Genomic DNA, 17863 nt, shown 5'->3' on the forward strand with positions numbered 1-17863 from the left:
AATCACGTTGAAACTTACTTGTATTTACTTGAGTCACGTTAAAACTTATTTATATAATATTGCAATTTGATATAAGAGTATTATGTTAAACTTTTTCTTTGGGATTTTGAATTTAGATTATATTTTCGATTTTAATTTATTTACTTTAGTACAATTGATTTGTTATTTTACATTGCATGTTGTTTATTTTTCACTTACAGTTGATAGATTTTTTTGTCAAACATTTAAATAATACTATACTATTATATTTATAATATTATTTTTCTGATCAAACATCCATTCATTCATGATGTTCATAAAAAAAAAAGGTCTGCTTTTATGTGTGAAAGGCAGCATCATCATTCAGCAACAAAACCCAACAAACAATTTTCCTTACAAAACATACAACTCACCTCTTTGCCTGTACTGTACAAGCTTCACTATTAGGGACACGAAAAATATCAAATTAAAGACACCTTCATCCACTTCAAGAATGGCTAATCAATTTTATGTTTCAGCTGTAAATACGATATACAGAATAAAAACGAGGAAAACCCCTTTAATTTTTTTGGGTACCCATAGTGGTCAAACACCATTAGTCATAAATTTCACGAATTGTGTTCTACTGCTCTCTCTCATCCAATTTATGTGATACTTTTTGTTTGTTGATATTCAAACTGCATGAACTTTAAACGATATTTTAAGATGTATTTTTAACCAAAATGGTACGAGAAAAGTTGCATAGTACTTTTCACATAGTTCATATATATATATATATATAAATTTTAATCTTAAGATATTAAATTAATTTAGTCCAAATTAGATTTAAAGTTTAGTCAAATTGACACTTAAAAAACGAAAATTATCATATGAATTGGATCGGAGGGAGTAAGTTACAGTTGTAACAGAGTGACAAAGAGGAAAACGCTCTCAACTCTGTTTTTCCCAACAGTGGTTACACACCATTCATCATTAATTTCAAGAATTAGCTGTAAATATTATACAGAGAGTAAAGAAGAGGAAAACACCCTTAAATATTTATTGTCTTCAAGTGTGGTGAAATGAAACACCGCAAATTATTTTATTGAGTTAAAAGCCGAACTAGCAGAGACGTGTGTGCTTAAATATGCAGTAAAGATGGTTCTTTTGCTTAAATATGTTTATATATGTCCAGTAAAGATGTCCGACATGTGATTTTAGTCCGTTCAGAAAAGATGTCATGTCATATTTATTTATCTAAAAGTAATTTTTAAAAATTTAATTTTTATTCATTTATACCTCACATAAATATTTATAATTTGTTTAGATAATAAATTTTGAAAAAAAAGTTTAAAATTTTATATATTATTAAATACTACCGCATCAGGTGAAACGAATAAAGTATGATGGTAATTGATAAGGTTTTGACTTTTGAGGCGTGTAAAACTTTGTTTTTTAGAAATGATTTGCCCCCACTTTGTACGCGATCAGATTAACAAGTATTCTTTCACAGTAGAACAAAGGAGAGTTCTTCAACTAGCAATACTTGAAGAATTCTAATCAATCTTTCACTCGGAAAAGAATAATCATAATGTCATAATCATTATCTCATTAGAAATTTCGTTGATCCTTCGATTTATAGGAGCCAGAATTTTTATTAAAAAAATCAAAATATAAAATAATTACTATACACATAAACATTACTTACTTTATTTATTTTTTAGAAGTGTTTACTTTTGAAGAGATAAGGTGTTGAACCAAGCTTTTATGAATGAATTAAGAACCCGATTAGATGGGCTTAAATAAGACCTTCTTTAAGTCCCTTTATATAGCAATTAGCATACGTTTTCAAGTACTCCCATTGGATCAGAGCTGACATGAAATGTCAATATCAAGTAAGTAATATAATATTTAGAAAATTCGTGCATATACAATTATACAACTTGAGAATCTTATCAGGTAATACTAAGACAATTCACTACTAATTATTTCACCTTGACTAAGGAAATGGAGGGTGGTAGGGACGCATCATTCGATAACATGCATTTTCCAGCTGCGGAGAAATTACTTCTTCGATTTCGAATGCTATTACTTTTGGGACATCTGCAAACACTTCTTTGGATTATCAAAAGTTTAAACTTTTGTTTATTTTAAATCTCATATTATGTTTATTTATCTATTAACTTTATTATAAATATATTTTGTATGATTTAATTTGGAAGAATAATTGCAGACATGTCGTTTCCTCTCTACCATGGGGTGTGTTAAAAATCCCGCAAATGTCATGATACAATTTTATCTATTTTTAACTTTGTCGATTTCATAATGCATTTTCCAAAAAATAGATTAACAAAAAACTGAAATTTAGTTTCAAAATGGTGGTATGCATCACGATTCATGCACACGGAGAAGATCAAATTGAGCTTCAAGAAGCTTTTCAAGGATTATGCCTATGTACCCCTCTAAAGAGCAGGTGTGTGCGTGCCGTATTTAAGAAAGAAATGAATTTTTTCTTAAAATTTGTGATCTTAAATATGTCATAACATTTGTGTAGTCGTAAAACTTTTGAAACTTCTATTTGTAACTTGTACGGCTATAAAAACTTCTCATTATAGACAAGATGAAAAGTTCAAGTTAATTTTTTTTTAAATGACAAAATAGATTTGCATAGATTAATTAGGCGTTTGGCCATGAAAATCAAATATTTTTCACTTTATTTGATATTTTGGAGTTGGAGTTGTGTTTGCTTATAGTTTTTGTAAAAAATATTTGATTGTTTGAATGTATTGAAAGTGAAAACAAGCTCCATATTTGATTCTGCAAGCCAAATGTGGTCGATTTTTAAATAAAATAAAAATATTTTCAATAAAAAAAAAAAAGTCATGGCCAAACGGGCCCTAAAAGTTGAGAAAATATAAGCTCCATATTATTTTACCGTTACAACATGGAGCCCGTGCTCAGCACGGAAATGCACCTCTAGTACAGCACAAAAAGGAGGAAAACCCCTTTTAACTTTTTTGGTCCCCATAGTGGTCAAACACCATTACTCATAAATTTCAAGAATCGAAAGGGGACACACAAAACAAACACGAGTGATTTTTACTGCTCCCTCTGATCCAATTATATAATACTTTTTGTTTGTTGATATTAAAATTACATGAACTTTGAACAATATTTTAAAATGTATTTTTAACCAAAATGATATGAAAAAAGTTGCATAGTACTTTTCATGTAGTTCATATATATATAAATTTTAATCTCAAGATATTAAATTAATCTAATCTAAATTAGATTTAAAACTTAGTCAAATTGACACTTGAAAAATGAAAAGTATCATATGAATTGAATCGGAGGGAGTAAGTTATAGTTGTAACAGAGTGACAAAGAGGAAAACGCTCTCAACTCTCTTTTCCCAACAGTGGTCAAACACCATTCGTCATTAATTTCAATAATTTGCTGTAAATATTGTACAGAGAGTAAAGAAGAGCAAAACACCCTTAAATATTAGAGATAAGGGTCAAAAACACACCTCAACCATCATTTTTTTTTTGTTTCATACATAAACTATCAGAAGGTTGAGAAAGCTACTAAGAAAATGGAGGGTGGTAGGGACGCTAAACTATTACTATCTACTTTGCAAAACACACCTCAAATTATTTTTGAATGGCATGTGATCTACACTCTCCATTTTATATAAAAATGTTGTCAAGTGTTGTCCACGTGGATAAATAATGTCACAATGGCTCCTACATGGAAACTAAAAAAAAAAAAACTATTTGTTTTAAAAAACAAATTGAAAAATAATATTTGTAAAAAAATATCAAATATTATAGAAAATAAAAAAAAATAGTTTAAAAAATGGAAAAGTTATTTAAAAAAAAAAAAAAAAAAACTGATTATTTAGTTTTCACATTTAAAAAAAAAAATCAACTTTTCCATTTTTTTAATCTTTTTTTTTTTCTAATTTTCTAATTGTTTTGATATTTTTTAAAATGCTATTTTTTTTAAAAAATGCTGATTTTTTTAAAAAAAATAATGCAGTTTTTTTTTAAAAAAATAATGCAGTTTTTTTTTATAAAAAATATTATTTCTTAATTTACAGTTGTATAGGTGCCACTCTTTCCCACAATTCGATTACGTACGCATAAATATTACGTAATAATTTTTTGAAAAATTTTTAAATTGCATTTTTTCGTATGATCTGTCTTTTATATAAAAAGTTGTCCATTGTTGTCCGCATTGGATAAATAATTCGGCTCCTACATTTATTGTAAAAAAATATATTTTTAAAAAAATAGTTTAAAAAATGGAAGAGTTATTTTTAAAAAAAAAATAGTGATAAAAAAGGTACTTTTCTAACCTTTTGATAGTTTAAGTATGAATAAAAAAAGAAAGTGATAGTTAAGGTGTGTTTTTGACCCTTATCTCTAATTATTACACCGCAAATTAATCATTAGTTAAAAGCCAAACTAGCAGACGTGTGTGCTTAAATATGCAGTAAAGATGGTTCTTTTGTACTTCTATACACGATGGTTAAGTTTCAGCCGTTTATTTATGTCCAGGTCAAATCATTTAAATTTTGTTGGAAAATATTTCTTTGGAAGCACTGTCCATTGAATGAGGAAAATGACTGAATTGGAAGGAGTACCCTTACATGTGATGTCATATTTATTCATCTAAAAGTAATTTTAAAAAATCTAATATTTTTATTTATACTTACATAAATATTATAATTTTTTTAGATAATAAATTTTGAAAAAAAGTTTTAAATTTTATATATTATTAAATACTACCACATAAATTGAAATGAATAAAGTATGATAGTAATTGGTAAGGTTTTGAGGCGTGTAAAACTTTTTCTGACCCAAATGATTTGCCCCCGCCTATAGTTTGTACGTAATCAGACTAACGACTAGTATTCTTTCACGGTAGAACAAAGGAGAGTTCTTCAACTAGCAATACTTGAAGAATTCTAACCATTCTATCTTTCTACGGAAATAATTTTCTGCAAACCCTTTTTTCATTGTCTCGTTAGAAATTTAGTTGATCCTTCGATTTGTAGGAGTGGTTGGTAATTAATTTTTATTAAGAAAAGTCAAAATATAAAATAATTACTATACACATAAACATTACTTACTTTATTTATTTTTTAGAAATGTTTATTTTTAGAGATATAAGGTGTTGGACCAAGCTTTTATAAAGGAAAAGTCACACAAATACAACTTTTAAAAATAGTAATTAAAAAGATTACAATTACTTTTTAAAAATTATTTGAATACAATTTATTTAAAATTTTAACTTTTTAATTACACAAATACAACTTTTGACGTTCCTAAAATATCTATATAATGGAAATATTAAATTGATGCGCGTGCGCGCGCACACACATATATATACACACATATATACATGTATATAATCTATATAGAGGAAATATTATATTGGACTGGACTTAAATAGTATATCAATACACACATATGAATATATATATATATATATATATATATATATATATATATAGAGAGAGAGAGAGAGAGAGAGATGTTTCGAAATGTTTATCAAAGGCATTTTTATATTAATGCATTGCATAAAATATAGAGAAAATTACACCCCATGTCAATTAGGGTAGCAATGATACCAAAATTGACCCATTTTTTAAAAATTTTACAAAAAATGACCTACTTCCTCCTCCTCTCTCTGCACTCACTCGCACCTCCATCGCCGTCAATACTCCACCAGGCTAACTCCCGCGAAGCAAGCCATCTCCGACCAAACAACGACCAACGATCTGACCAAATTCGCTGTTTAACGCCGTCAACGGTCTAACTCCGGTGAAGCAAGCCATCTCCGGTCAGATCTATATTGTTACAGATCTGACCGGACTCTTTTTAACGCAGTCACCAGTGACTTTTGTTTTTGTTTAAATGTTAATTGTATTGTTACAGATCTGGCCAGATTCGCGTTTTCCGATGACCTCCATGAACACCGACGAGTGCCCTTTTGGTGTATATGGTGGTATATGGGTGTATATGGGTATATATGATGCTATATGGGTGTATATGGGTATATATGATGCTATATGGGTGTATATGTGTATATGTGTATAAATATTGTGGTTGGTGTTGCTCCGGCGATGACTGGTCGCAGGTGTATATGGGTTATAATATTGTATATGGGTGTACATGGGTACATGAGTATATATAATTATATGGGTTATAATATTGTATAATATTGTATATGGGTGTATCAGTTATAATATTGTACATGGGTTAAAGCTTTGCAATGTAAGTGACCAAGTTGTATATTTATGAAATTTCCCCTAAAATATATAGTATATCGATGGACTTATATGCTTAACTTAAATAGTATACCAATGCGCATATATATATATATATATATATATATATATATATATATGTTATATTATGTTCAATATATGTTATATTAATACTGTCTATGTTTGAAGATTAAGTTTAAAAGGAAAGTGGAAAAATCTTCAAAAGAAAATAACGTAGCGCGTGAGCAAATTGTAGAGTATTTGTAATGTCTGTTAGTGGAGTATTTCTAGGGTTTGATGGTAATGTTTCCTTATTGATAGGTAGGAAGGGAGAATTTGTAGAAACTAATTACTTAAATGAACTGAGAAAATCAAATGATCCGAACGGAAGCGAGAAGTGACCAAGTGCGATTGACTACAGAACTCGCCTTTACCGTCGTTGCTAAAGCAAACATCCAAAGCTTTCCTCTTCTGTCTTGCATTTCACCATGGCACACTCTTTCTTTCAAACCGGTAAAAAAAAAAGCCCTTAGCTATCATTACATTACTTATGTGTCAGGTTTCATCTCCTTCCACCTATACCTAATCCATTCATACGGAAAATATTACCTCATTTATACGAAGATTCCATATTTAAAGATTTCTTCTTTACTCATTTATAGAGTATATATTGTAGATTTTGTAAATTAAAAAATAGTTGTAGATTATATAATTTAATACTTATTTACTACTAATTGTGTAAGTTTCCCTTTTATAAATGAATTAAGAGCCCGATTGGATAGGTTTATTCTAAGTGATGACTTTCTTTTTTTTTGCGCGGATTGCCCTTCATTTGGGGTGGTCTTTAATTTTTGTCCTTCAAATTGGTGGCATTTAAGTTTTGACCTTCGCCTAAAACCCCAAGGTTGTGGGTTCGAACCCAGCTCAATAAAAAAAAAAAATCGCAAGGCAAAATTTCGCAAGACAGAAATTTGCAAATTCTGTCCATGTGCAAATACTACCTGTAAGACCCAAATTCTGCCTTCATGGGTGAAATTCTTCCGGAAGGGCAAAAGTTAAAGACCACCATTTTGAGGGACAAAAATTAAAAACCACCCTCAGCGAAGGGCAATCCTACAAATTGCCCATGACTTTTAAGCGCATTTTTTTGTGCGGATTGCCCTTCTTTAGGGGTGGTCTTTAAATTTTACCCCTTATATTTGTAGTCTTTAAATTTTTCCCCTCATATTTGTTGTCTTTAAGTTTTGCCCTTCGCATGAAAAGGTGGGCGAATACCTAAGGTTCTGGGTTCGAATCCCCGCTCAGGCATAAAATAAAAAAATAATTTCGGGGGCGTAAGTTATGCGAGATCCGGCATAACTGAAAGTCTGCCCCATAAGGCAGAACCTTTCCTTAAGGCATAGTTTAGTTGTGCTTATGGGCCAGACTTTTAGTTAAGGTATAATCAAAAGTATGCCCCATAAGACAGAACTTTTTCTTAAGGCGTATACTTTGCCTTATAAGACAAACTTTTAGTTATGCCTTAAGAAAAAGTTCTGCCTTATGGGCATATTTTTAATTATGTCTTATGGGGCACACTTTTAGTTAAGGCACAACTAAAAGTATGCCTCATAAGGCGGATCTTTTCCTTAAAGCATAACTAAAAGTTTGCCTTGAAAAATAAAATAAAATAAAATATATGCCTGGGAAGATAGTTCCCTTCCTTCCGGAAGACTTTTATTTAAGCATAATTAAAAGTCTGTCAGAGGGAGCAGAGCGAAATTCAAGCTCTACCTTGTGATTTTTTTAAATTTTAGGAGCGACGGTTCAACGCGAACCCCCGTGAGTTTTGAACAAGGCGAAGGGCAAAAAAGCAGGCGTTAATTTGAGGGACAAAATTTAAAGACCACCCCAAAAGAAGGAAAATTCTGCGAATGGCCCTTTTAAGCATAAGTCATAAGTTAGGAATTGTAATTTTTGACTTTTGGCTTATTTTAATTATTTTGGCTTAAAAAAAAGTGATTAAAAAATACTTTTTTACTTTATCCAAATACTATAAAATGACTTAAAAATTGTTTTGGCTTAAAAGCACTTAAAATAAGCCAATCCGAACGAGCTCTAGTTGTTTTTAAGTAACAAGCAAAGGCTATTTTCTAGAAGCTAAAAAATGTAGCTTTCTCTAGAAGCATTTTTAAAACTTTAATCAAATACTATACATATTACTGCTCTAATATATAAAACATAAATGTATTTGTAATTGAATAATCAAATATAAACCAGAAATGAACGGTTTAAATTTATATAAAAGTGCTTTTTGAAACTGAATAGTCAAACAGAAATGAACGGTCGAGAAATCTAATCGTAAATAACAGAGGAATGTCATAATTGGGCAACTTAGAATTTAATAGTGGGTGAAAATTTGGAAATGCATTTTCTATATAAGCAAAACTGGAAATGAACGGTTAGGAATAAGATGAGAGTGGAGCCAAATCGTGTCTGTCGTTGTAAAATATCTTATCCTGCAACAGTATCCGCAGCAGCAAGACAGAAAAGACAGCGGCAACGTACGTCATCCGCTACTTCCAGAAGGATTTAGCAGGCGCTTGGCCATGCAATATGAAATTATAATTTCAAATTCGCATTTATTTATGTAATTTACATAAAATTTAAAATCTTAAATTCTCCAAAAAGGTTCAAATAATGATTTGAATTTTTTTTTTTTATGAAACTTGACTCATAAGTTTATATTTTGTAAAAAAAAATAAAAAAATCATAAGCTGATAGATATAAAAAAGCTTCACTGCTAAATTCGTTATATGGCAAAGGATCTTGCTAGGCTGATTGGCTTGAAATAGAATAGATTAAAATTATTGCATTACATTGACAATAATTATTACAACTCACTACCTCAGTCCAAACTTATGGCCTTACAAGGTGAAAATAATGGTAACTTATGTGGAGGTAATGGGATTATTCAACGGCAATGAATCTTAACATGACTCTATCACGAGCTTAAATTATATATATTGTTGGTATAAATAATTCTTTATATATCGTCTGTATAAAGAATGTTATATGTTAACAGAAGGATTTATATAGATAAGTCTCCTGAAAATGTGAGATTTATAATATTAAAATTAAGACATATTACTTGTTATAACAGGAAAAGATGACATGATATTATACAAATCTCTTTGATTAATGTTAAAAGGAGAATTAAACACCTGAATATACATCAATCCACCTTGGTGATAGAGAGACTTCACTTCTTTTTTTCAATTATAGTACGACCGTTAGTATCTATCACATCTTAGTGGCATAGAATGTGATAATGCTTTCCGTAAGTTATTTTGTTTTCAATTATATTCCATGAAAATGCACTTTGCATGAATAGCTTTTTTGTTCCTTTTCTTTTCTTTCTTATTAGGCACGTGCACTAGTAAACCAAATATGGGAAAGAAAACGAACACGAAAGTACCGAACTGTTTAAATAGCTAGAACGGGGGAATGGTATCCTTTGTTACCAGATTCATTCGAACTCAATTTTTAATACAAACAATAAAAATATATGTGAAAATTTACTAAACTTCCAATAAACATTAGAATTGAACTCATAATTATAGAAGTATAATGAATATAGTGCTATAACAAAACACAAAGCATGTAATAAATGTAGAAAGCACAACTATTCCAATAACTATAGAATAGAAAGCACAACTATTTGACATTATTTACAACTTACATAAATGGTATAATCCTGTAAAGATTCCTGGAAATGGACACGAGTTTTGCAAAATAATCGGAATGGGCATTTGCAGAGGTAAATGAGTTGGGTTTGGGGAATGAAATAGCACGTGAACCATGCCCGACACATCATCTTCTTCATGCTAGAACCACGTGCTCCATTATCTTTTACCTCACGTAAATGTCTAAAATTAAAAAAGATTACTCGGTCTCAACTTATGTATTTTGTTCGACAGTAGACATCGGCCACCACGCTATTTATTAAGTGTGCTTCATATGTAGAATATATTACATATTCATAGGATAGACTGACAATTTTGTCTCATCATTTGAATTTATTATTCTAACTTTATGTTCTATGAGTAGGGCTTGGGCCTGCAGCACGTAGAAGCACATCATTTTGGGGCCAACTCGTTTAACCATTTTTTGGAAAGAATAAAAAGGAAGAGATCACCAGTCTGCTATGTTATGAAGGAAGATTTCCAATGCTCCAAGTCCCGATATTCAAAGCCTAAACTTGTAAGCACTTCTAGTAGAACTAGGGAGAAAAACTGATTGGAGACATTCTCATACATGGCGCTATAGTACATTATAGACTCTACCTAGTGTCTTATAATTTGGATCCTAACCTATTTAAAGTTCTTTTGCGTTGAAGCACTGATTGCTTTAAGTCATCTGACAAAAATTGTCATACTTATTTCTTATTATATAATTTGTGCTGCTTTGCAGCAACAATCATCACAAGATAGGGTCTCACAAGATAGCGTTTGTAAGGGCAGAGAGAGCACTAGCAAATGAACAAAACTTCCAATCTTTTAGCACTGGAATGGATCATCCAAATCCAACTTGGGCAAGTCCTAACCCATTAGTACGGCAGGAGTAATTGCAATGACATAGCCACTTAAGTCTATGACCGACAGTACTTTACAAATAAGTCATCTTGCCATACCAGAATCTAAAACAGCAGCATCATTCGTCTACGGATGTTCCAAGATCCGGCTCTATTTCTTTCACAATTTTCTATGTATACGAAATAGAGTCCTCTCAACAATTGAAAGACAAGGGAAAACATTCAGCAAGTCCCTTTATTTTGTGGATTGCTCATAAACAAACTTCTATATTCAACGAAAGAGCTCAGCGATAGAGGCTTTCAGATCTCAGATTTTCCGCAATCTCAGTTTCCCATCGATCTCCATTCTCAAGAAGCTTCTCCTTGTCGTAAAGGAGTTCCTGATGCATACAATTTATTAGTCAAGGCATGTAACAGTAGAAGTTCATTTTTTTGCTAATATACTATTATAACAGACCTCATGAGTTTCAGTTGCAAACTCAAAGTTGGGCCCCTCAACAATGGCATCAACAGGGCAGGCTTCTTGGCAGAATCCACAGTAGATGCACTTTGTCATATCGATATCATACCTGTAATAGTTTATATAGACATGAGCATGAGTGTCTTAAGCATCTAATGGGACATCAGTGAACTGATAAAAGTGTACCTAGTTGTTCGACGACTGCCATCTTCTCGCTCTTCGGCCTCGATTGTGATAGCTTGAGCAGGGCAAATCTGTTAAAAAGCTCAATTCATTTGTATCAGTATACTTCAACATGAATGCTAGTAATGTCATCCACAGAAGTATTAAATTAAACATAGCACTATAGCAGCATATAATCCCTATGACTGACCCCTTTTTTTTTTAAAAAAAAGATGTATAATCCCTCCCTAGGAAAAGCTTCTTTTCAGATTGAACTGCTCAAAAACAGTGCCAATTGGGGGTGGCCCGGCAGTTTTAGCAGTTTCAGTTCACTTGATTTTGGTTTCTAAATAGACAACTGACCACTAGACCAAAATGGAAACTGTTTGATTCAGCTGTTTGAAGGGTGTTCAATTCAGTTTCTTGGTGAACTTCATATCCTTTTTTAATATTGTTTCACCCTAAATTACAATTCGTGAGCCTAAATTTGATGTAATAACTACTTGTCAAATTCTTTTGATATATCAATTGTGCTAAGTGCTAACTCACTAAAGAATCTCTCTTTATCCACATTTCATCATTAACTATACTCCATACCATAATATCATATAATTCAGAGATAATATTGAATTAACATTTTGCATAATATATTTAATTAATTTAACACTAATTCCATTTCAGCCTTTTCATTTTTTTTAAAAAAAAAAAAACTCAAACTGGAGTTAAATGACCAAATTTTTTTTTTTTAAAATACCTACCCTTAAAGGCCAACTAGGAAGTTTAAATGTTCATTCTCCATTTCAAGAAAATGTTCATCATTATTATATAAATGTTCATTCTTATATTAGTCACTGGTTACCACAATTTCACATGATATTCACATGATAACTTTCTCTTGCACTTCAAGAAGTAGCTTTTACTGCTAAAGACATAATTTCGACTAGATTCTTCACACAATTCAACAAAGTACTAGAGCATGCAAAGAGTTGAGAGTCTTACTATCACTTCATTTTTAAAAGGCCAACCCATAGTCGTCCAGAAGACACCTTAACTAAATGTTGTTCCATTTAAACACTCGGACTACATTAAATTGGTACCAATTTGACACCTTTTTAACAATCAGCTAAACTTATAAAGTGTGTGTAATACACTTGCGGGTGAGAAAATTGACATTCATCAAAATAATAATTTATAATAATTTATGTTCAAAAAATATATACAAATCTTATATTAGTCACTGGTTACCATAGGAATTAGGAATGTTCCAGAGAGTTCTCACAAAAGAAAATCGAAATTTCATCGGAATCCGGTGAGATTGATCGGAGTTTGTTTTCTGGGGTCACATGTTTATCACTGTTACGCGACCATCACTTTTGAAGTTGAGAGCAGTGACACCATCGACAATGTTAAGGCCAAAATTGATGGGTCATGATTTTGTGCTGTTGTTTTCATGAATTGGGGTTTTTGCGTTTTGTATACTGTTTTTATCTGATAAAGCAAATTTTCTGTTTGTGTATATAATGTGTGAGTGGAGATTGATACGTACATCAGCTCAACAATTCGTGTTTTGAATTATGTTCTTTTGGGATTTATGTTCTGCAAATAGTTTCACTAGTGAAGGAAATTGATGGCGTTGTGGTGGCAAGGTGGTGGTTATGGTGGAGGAAGTCTTGGAAGGAAAGAGAAGGAAGAAGAAGACATAAAGCAAAAAATTGTATAATTCAGCCTTCACGCGCCTGATTTGTGTGAAGATCACACAATTTGCCAACTCAGCAAAAAGTGTCTAAATGACACAGTGTGACGATAGGTGTCTAAATGGAACAACATTTAGTTAAGGTGTCTATCACTTCATTTTTAAAAAGATCATATGCTTGACAGAAGCAAATCCCACCCCCAATTTGAAGGAGCATATAAGAGACACAATTGAAATTTGTGAGACGATTCATACAGTTGAAAACGTTATCATGCTTCCATAAAGAATATGTTGTTATACATATTTCCCCATTACGCATATATTGTCAACTCAAGCCTAATCACCATACTACCCAAGATCAGGACCCTTGATCAAGAAAAGAGGGAGTTCAGTCGAGCAGTTTCTATGTTCTTACAATTATTATCAAAAGGACATATTTCACTAGTATTCTTCCTTTTTTATTTAGAAGACGCTTCAACTGCGTCCAACAATGAAAGAATGGAAGTAGTAGTTAGTAAATACCGCAGAACGCAAGTAGTCATACACCTCAACTGGAACAGTAGAAGACCAATACTAGCGTCATAATAACCCAGATCTTAAGTTTTATGAAGGCAACCAACAGAGAATTTTATAAAGGAAACCAACAGAGAATAACGATGGACACAGGCCCGAATCAATAGTGTGTAAATAGATAGTGCAGTTTAATCATAGCAAGCACTTACAGCTTCACAAAGTTTACATGCAATGCATCTTTCCTCTCCTGTAGGATAACGTCGAAGGGCGTGTTCCCCACGAAAACGAGGGCTTAAAGGCCCCTTCTCAAATGGATAGTTAATCTGCAATTTAATGGTTATTTGATTTGCCACTCAAAAAGGTAAAGGCCGAGAGATTAGCATGCCGAATGCTACTCAATCGGCAATCAAACATAATACTTTTAAGGTAAAAAGCTAGTAGAAGTCTGAGAGACTTACAGTCACTTTCTTTTCAAAGAAGTACTTAAGCGTCAGCATCAGACCCCGAACCATTTCAGTCAAAAACAGTGTATTTATGCTTCGCTCAAAGACTGCATTTAGTCAAAAAAAAAAATCAGAAACAGGAAATGCACGAAGGCAGCGCCAGGGGAATCTAAGCGAGATGCAGAGTCAGAAATCTTTAAAAGGATTTGCCTGAATTCCAATCTTTTGATAGCTCCTTTGCTAGCTGCTCTCTTTCTTCATCATCTGTGATGACAGAAAAAGCAGTGGATCATGGAAGTAAGTTCTACTGAGAAACCCCAAAATAAGGCACAAAAAAAGCCCAGGCGACAAATAACAAACCAATGACTATAAGTTGAGTAATACTAACTACTTTTTATTAGTGACTTTGAGTTCAGTAGTACTAACTACTTCGCAATCAGAGTAAATTGTTGCTCCGAATCATTTACCGTCATCTAATTAGGTTCTTCACGTAGTATTCAGACCGAATGACCAGTGTTATCAAAAGCGAAAAGCGCAAAAAAGCTCTAAGGTTAGCTGGGGCTTTAAGCGCAAAGCGCAAATAAAGCATGGGCTTTAATGAAAAAAAGTGCAATGTTGCAAAAATACAAATATATATATGTTTAGTCCAAGATTAATAATAATAAGCATGAATAACAAATATATGGGCAAAGAAATTGTAAAAATATTACGAAAAGTGAAATATCAATCATCTAGTGTCACCTCTCCAAGAGAGGCTCATTGACAAGGAAAAGTATGTCTTAGAGCCTTGATGACGACACTGAAGCGCACATAAAGCGAGGCGAAGCGCTCAACATGTTTTGAGCCTCGCTTCAGGGCTTAAGCGCGCTCAAAGCGCGCCTTTGATAACACTGTGAATGACACTGTGAAATTACGTCGATACTTCCACATATTATGGGTAAACTACGAAACATTTAACATACCATTGAAACCCACAAGAACTGGTTGTCGCATAGCCCAGCGTTTATTAAAAAACAAATCAATGCCCACAGGATGCACTGCCAATCTAGAATGATAATGTGCAATAGAGAAAAAGTAATCTGAAGCATTAGCCCAACCTTCTAAATCCATTTAGGATTGATTTTCTCTCAATTTCAACAGAGAATTAGATGGCATAACAGACAGGTGTTTCTACTTGCAAGAATTTGCATGGTCCTATCCAGAATAACTAACTATGTACCATGTTATGAGCTACTTTGGTTGTAATATTTCCTTAGCCGCAATGGAAATTTGATTGCGGACTTCAATAATATAGATATGCGCAAAACATTGCTATCATGCGTAAAGTTAACATATTCTCTTTATCCCAAAATGCTTGATTTACTTTCCTCTCAAGATTTTCCATGGAAAGTAATAATCATTTCAAATATCACAAAAGGTTCTAGTGGTCCTATAATCTAATTATTTAACCCAAAACTCCAGATATGACCAAGGTCCCCAACAAATTCCAAACAACCCATATTTTCTACTCCTCCCTAGATAATTGTGCTCATAGAAGTGAACAACCCAATAGGAAAGGAAGGTACTACATACCACACTGCATAAAAGTTATAGCCCACTAAAGCTCTAAGGCTCATTACCAGTGAGCTACAACCTTTTCTCTACAGCCATGTCATCCACATACATGCTAAGACACTCACGGTAAGGGGTTGGTGGATTTGGGGAGAGGGGACTGGAGAGCACAACACAAACCTTTGTCAGTTGAAAACGAATGCTTGGTAGCAAATGATCGAGTACCAAGCAAAGTTCCATTAGATGTATTAGTCCCTTGCCATGCTTGTCCTGCCAAAACCTACAGTTCCCACAGAAAGAAAAAGGTGTCAAACCATTCTATTAAATATGGAAATGCACAAATACATGCACATATACAAGTGTGTGCATGTAATCATTCTTATGTACGCATAGAAAGCAACCACACTGACCAAGAACCTACAAAGTAGTCAAGTAACTGCTGATCCTCGCACCTCCGAATATAATTTCTCAACAGACAGAATGTATTGTGTGTAGTATCTTAGAGTTAAAAATGAAGGAAACATTTTTAATATGTTAAACCCACACCAAACCGCCTCCCCCACCCCACATGATATCCCAACAGTGGACCTTTCCCACTTTGCCTTTAATAACTCTGAATCCTCAACTTTATTATAGGAAGTGGATGTCCTTACCACCAAGATATCCGTTGCTTGTCAAAACCAAAGACACATAGTATAAAAGAGTATAAGTACTGGCAGCCGTAATGTTGACTAGGGAAAGCCTGAATGGTAATCCATCACTCAGCATCTTCGTTGCCTCTATTAACAGCAATTTCTACATATTTCTTTTTATTTAACCTATTTGTATCTAAGCTAACACCGTACTAGGATTATTCCAAATTTATCTTCAAGCGGGTTGAATTGGGTAAGGCAGGATGAGAAAGGGAGTACTGAGATATAAAAGAAGTCTTTATGAGGTAGGATAAAGACTTCTTTTTTGTCCATTTTTCTGGTTATCAAAAAAGAAGTCTTTATCCTACCACATAATCCGAGAACAACAAACTGTGCCCTACAGGCACCCGATATTTCACTAATCATCTTTGTTGCCACTATAACAGCAATTTTTACCTTCTTTTCCTTACCTATTTCTATCCAACCGCCTCAGTCTCCGGAAGTATTTAAGCCAACACCCTACTAAAAATTATTCCACATTTATCCACTTGCGATTTGAATCCGGCAATAGCAGGACAAAAGAGGAGGTACAATGAAGCAAAAAAAAAAAAAAAAAAACCTTTATCCTACCACATAATTATAAAACCAAAAACTGTGCCCTAAAGGCACCCCATATTCCTACCAGAGAGTCCCCCCCTCCCTAAACCCAAACACCTAAAGCCCACCACTCGTTTGCATCAAATAATCAAGGGCATACACTAATTTTTAAACATGAGGTCGTTTCCATAACCTAAGTGTAAACCTGATGTGGAGGAAAGCTAATACGGATGCAATTGAGTGACCAAACGGTTTAATTGATGTTAGTAACGTTAGGGTACGTGAGACCATTCTTCTTATGAGAAATTGAGTCTGAAACGAATGAGGAAAGAAAGGGGATAGAGAGTCTCCACTTACAAGCTGGCGACAGCGAAGAGCAGATAGAGACTTGCGAGCTAATATAGCGGCCATTCGAATGTCGAGAGAGAAAACCAGAAAGGCGATTGCCAACAACTGAAATGTTCGCTTGCAGTTATTATAGTCCGATCGGTTGTGATACCGTCTCAGATCTTAATACCGTGTTATGTGTACGTTTTGGTTAAGGCCCGTTTGTCCATAGATATCAAAAAAAAAAATCACTTTTTTTGGGAATTTTGGAGTTGAAATTGTGTTTGATCATAATTTTTGGTGAAATATAGTGGTTAAAAAGTGAAAATATTTTGAAAAATGAGTTTTTTGAGTTTTTGGTATTCCGAAATATAACTTCAAGTTGTATTCGAAATTTTTATGACCAAATGCTGATTTCGAAAAAAGTGCAAAAAATTTCCGAAATAAAGTGAATAATTTTTATGGTCAAGATTAATAGCGTTTTTAAAAATAAATAAAAAAGTAAAAATGTTCTTTTCATAGTTTTAACTCAAGAATTATGATTAAAAGTTAAGTGATCAATTATATCCCAAATAATAAAGATTTTAAAGTTAACATGATCTGGTTTACACAGTTTGAAAATCAATTCTCTACTTAGACAGCAAAACCCAAAATTTGGTGAATTTTAATTTATGGAA

At 32.7% G+C, this 17863-nt stretch overlaps 1 protein-coding gene across 2 annotated transcripts; it reads right to left on the reverse strand.

Annotated features, from left to right (window-relative positions):
- Nucleotides 1-10753: 10753 nt before the first annotated feature.
- On the reverse strand, nucleotides 10754-17338 carry LOC132065012 (NADH dehydrogenase [ubiquinone] iron-sulfur protein 8, mitochondrial-like). Of its 2 annotated transcripts, none has more exons than XM_059458225.1 (8): nucleotides 17217-17338; nucleotides 15811-15910; nucleotides 14290-14343; nucleotides 14095-14186; nucleotides 13846-13959; nucleotides 11455-11522; nucleotides 11266-11377; nucleotides 10754-11188 (listed from the first exon to the last, which is right to left on the reverse strand). In XM_059458225.1, the coding sequence occupies exons 1-8, from the start codon at nucleotides 17268-17270 to the stop codon at nucleotides 11093-11095; spliced, it is 690 nt and encodes a 229-aa protein (XP_059314208.1). In that variant the 5' UTR covers nucleotides 17271-17338; the 3' UTR covers nucleotides 10754-11092. The 2 variants fall into 2 exon arrangements, with proteins under 2 accessions (XP_059314208.1, XP_059314209.1); XM_059458226.1 differs by having other exon boundaries at nucleotides 11253-11377.
- Nucleotides 17339-17863: the final 525 nt, after the last annotated feature.

Source organism: Lycium ferocissimum, chromosome 7 (genome assembly GCF_029784015.1).
Source record: "Lycium ferocissimum isolate CSIRO_LF1 chromosome 7, AGI_CSIRO_Lferr_CH_V1, whole genome shotgun sequence".
NCBI lineage: Eukaryota > Viridiplantae > Streptophyta > Magnoliopsida > Solanales > Solanaceae > Lycium > Lycium ferocissimum.